Below are 2,355 nucleotides of genomic sequence, written 5' to 3' on the forward strand. Positions count from 1 at the left end.
GGGGCCGCCAAGAGGCTGCCCAGGGCTGTTTGGGCCCTTTTGGGGCCCTTTTGGGGCCTGTTTTGGGGCCCTTTTGGGGCCTGTTTTGGGGCCCTTTTGGGGCCTGTTTTGGGGCCCTTTTGGGGCCCTTTTGGGGCCTGTTTTGGGGCCCTTTTATGGGGTGTTTTGGGGCCCTTTTATGGGGTGTTTTGGGGCCCTTTTGAGGCCGTTTTGGGACTATTTTGGAAGTGTTTGGAGTTCGTTTTGGAGCCTGTTTTTGGGGCTGTTTTGGGACCATTTCGGGGCTGTTTGGGGGGTTTTGGGGGCCCTTTTGGGAGCTCTTTTGGGGCCATTTGGAGGCCTTTATGGGAGTCTTTTGGGGGCTGTTTTAGAGCGCGTTTTGGGACTCTTTTGGGCCCTTTTGGGGAGTATTTGGAGCCTGTTTTGGGGCTGTTTTGGGGGTATTTGGAGCCCATTTTGGGGCCCCTTAGGGGGCTCTTTTGGGGTCTTTTGGGGCTGTTTTGGGACTATTTTGGGGGGTATTTGGAGCCCGTTTTTGGGGCTGTTTCGGGGCCATTTTGGGGGGTATTTGGAGCCCGATTTTGGGGCTATTTCGGGACGATTTTGGGGGGTATTTGGAGCCCGTTTTTGGGGCTACTTCGGGACGATTTTGGGGGGTTTTTGGAGCCCGTTTTTGGGGCTATTTCAGGACGATTTTGGGTATTTGGAGCCCGTTTTTGGGGCTATTTCGGCACGATTTTGGGGTGTATTTGGATCCTGTTTCTGGGGCCGTTTCGGGGGTTTTGGGGCCCGTTGGGATTCGCGCCCCGGCTCCCCGCAGCACCTCCTGGAGCGCTCCTGGTACGCRGTCACCGAGACCTGCTTGGCCTTCACCGTCTTCCGCGACGACTTCAGCCCCCGCTTCGTGGCCCTCTTCACCCTCCTCCTCTTCCTCAAGTGCTTCCACTGGCTGGCCGAGGACCGCGTGGACTTCGTGCGTATMCCGGCGTTCCCGGCGAGCCGCCGGGAACGGGGCCGGGAATGCCGACCGCGCTCCCTGTCTCCCTGCAGATGGAGAGGAGCCCCAACATCTCCTGGCTCTTCCACTTGCGCATCGTCTGTGAGTAGCTCCRGAACGCTGCTCCGGAATGCCGCCGTGCTCCGGAACGCCGCTCCGGAGTGCCCCATGCCATCCCCGTTTCTCCCGTCCGTTTCCCTATGCTGTTCCTGTTCCCTTCTCCCTTTTTTTCGTGCCATTCCCACCTTTCCCGACCTTTTTTCCACGCCATTCCCACTTTTCCCGACCTTTTTTCCACGCCATTCCCACTTTTCCCGACCTTTTTTCCACACCATTCCCACTTTTCCCGACCTTTTTTCCACACCATTCCCACCTTTCCCGCCCTTTTTTCCGCGCCATTCCCACCTTTCCCGCCCTTTTTTCTGCGCCATTCCCAACTCTCCTGCCTTTTTTCACGTTCTGTTCCCATTTCTCCTGTCATTCCCGCCTTTCCCGCCCTTTTTCCCGCGCCATTCCTATCTCTCCCGCCCTTTTTCCTATGCCATTCCCATCTCTCCCGCCATTCCTGCCTCTCCCCTTTTCCCTGCTCCATTACCATCTCTCCTGCCTTTTTCCCGCCGCCATTCCTGTTTCTCCCGCCATTCCTGCCTCTCCCACGCTTTTCCCACCACCATTCCCATCTCTCCCGCCCTTTTTCCCACGCCATTCCCATCTCTCCCACCACTCCCACCTCTTGCACCCTTTCCCCACTGCTTTTCCTGCCCTTTTCCCCACCACCATTCCCGCCTCTCCCACCGTTTTCCCCACTCCCTTCCCGTCCCCTGCCATTCCCACCTCTCCCGCCGCCATTCCCGCCTCTCCCCACCCGCAGCGCTGGTGTTCCTGCTGGGAATCCTCGACCTCCTCTTCGTCGCGCACGCCTACCACAGCATCCTCACGCGCGGCGCCTCCGTGCAGCTCGTCTTCGGCTTCGAGGTAAGCGCCGTTCCGGCGGCATTCCCGCGGCATTCCCGGCGGCRTTCCCGACGGACTCTCCCGCAGTACGCCGTGCTGCTCACCATGGCGCTCACCGTGGCCGTCAAGTACGTCCTGCACGCGCTCGACCTGCGCCGCGACAACCCCTGGGACACCAAGGCCGTCTACATGCTCTACACGGAGCTCCTCACGGGTGCCGCGTCCCTGCGCGTTCCCGGCGTTCCCGGCGCCCTTCCCGGCGCTCCCGGCGCCGTTCCCGCTGACGCGGCGCCGCTCCGCGCGCAGGTTTCCTCAAGGTGCTGCTCTACGTGGCCTTCATGACCATCATGATCAAGGTGCACACGTTCCCGCTCTTCGCCATCCGCCCCATGTACCTGGCCATG

The 2,355-nt window shown here is 60.2% G+C and overlaps 1 protein-coding gene across 1 annotated transcript in view; it reads left to right on the forward strand.

Annotated features, from left to right (window-relative positions):
• Positions 1-820: 820 nt before the first annotated feature.
• SYVN1 (synoviolin 1) overlaps positions 821-2,355 on the forward strand; it is a gene marked incomplete at its 5' end in the record, with an annotated part of 5,789 nt that continues 4,254 nt past the window's right edge. Inside the window, 5 exons of the mRNA XM_026051565.1 lie at positions 821-973; positions 1,051-1,099; positions 1,869-1,972; positions 2,039-2,165; positions 2,258-2,355. Coding sequence (XP_025907350.1) covers positions 821-973; positions 1,051-1,099; positions 1,869-1,972; positions 2,039-2,165; positions 2,258-2,355 — 531 coding nt within the window. The remainder of the gene's footprint in view (positions 974-1,050; positions 1,100-1,868; positions 1,973-2,038; positions 2,166-2,257) is intronic.

Source organism: Nothoprocta perdicaria, unplaced genomic scaffold, assembly GCF_003342845.1.
Source record: "Nothoprocta perdicaria isolate Ctin4 unplaced genomic scaffold, notPer1 scaffold_762, whole genome shotgun sequence".
In the NCBI taxonomy this organism is placed as follows: Eukaryota; Metazoa; Chordata; class Aves; order Tinamiformes; family Tinamidae; genus Nothoprocta; species Nothoprocta perdicaria.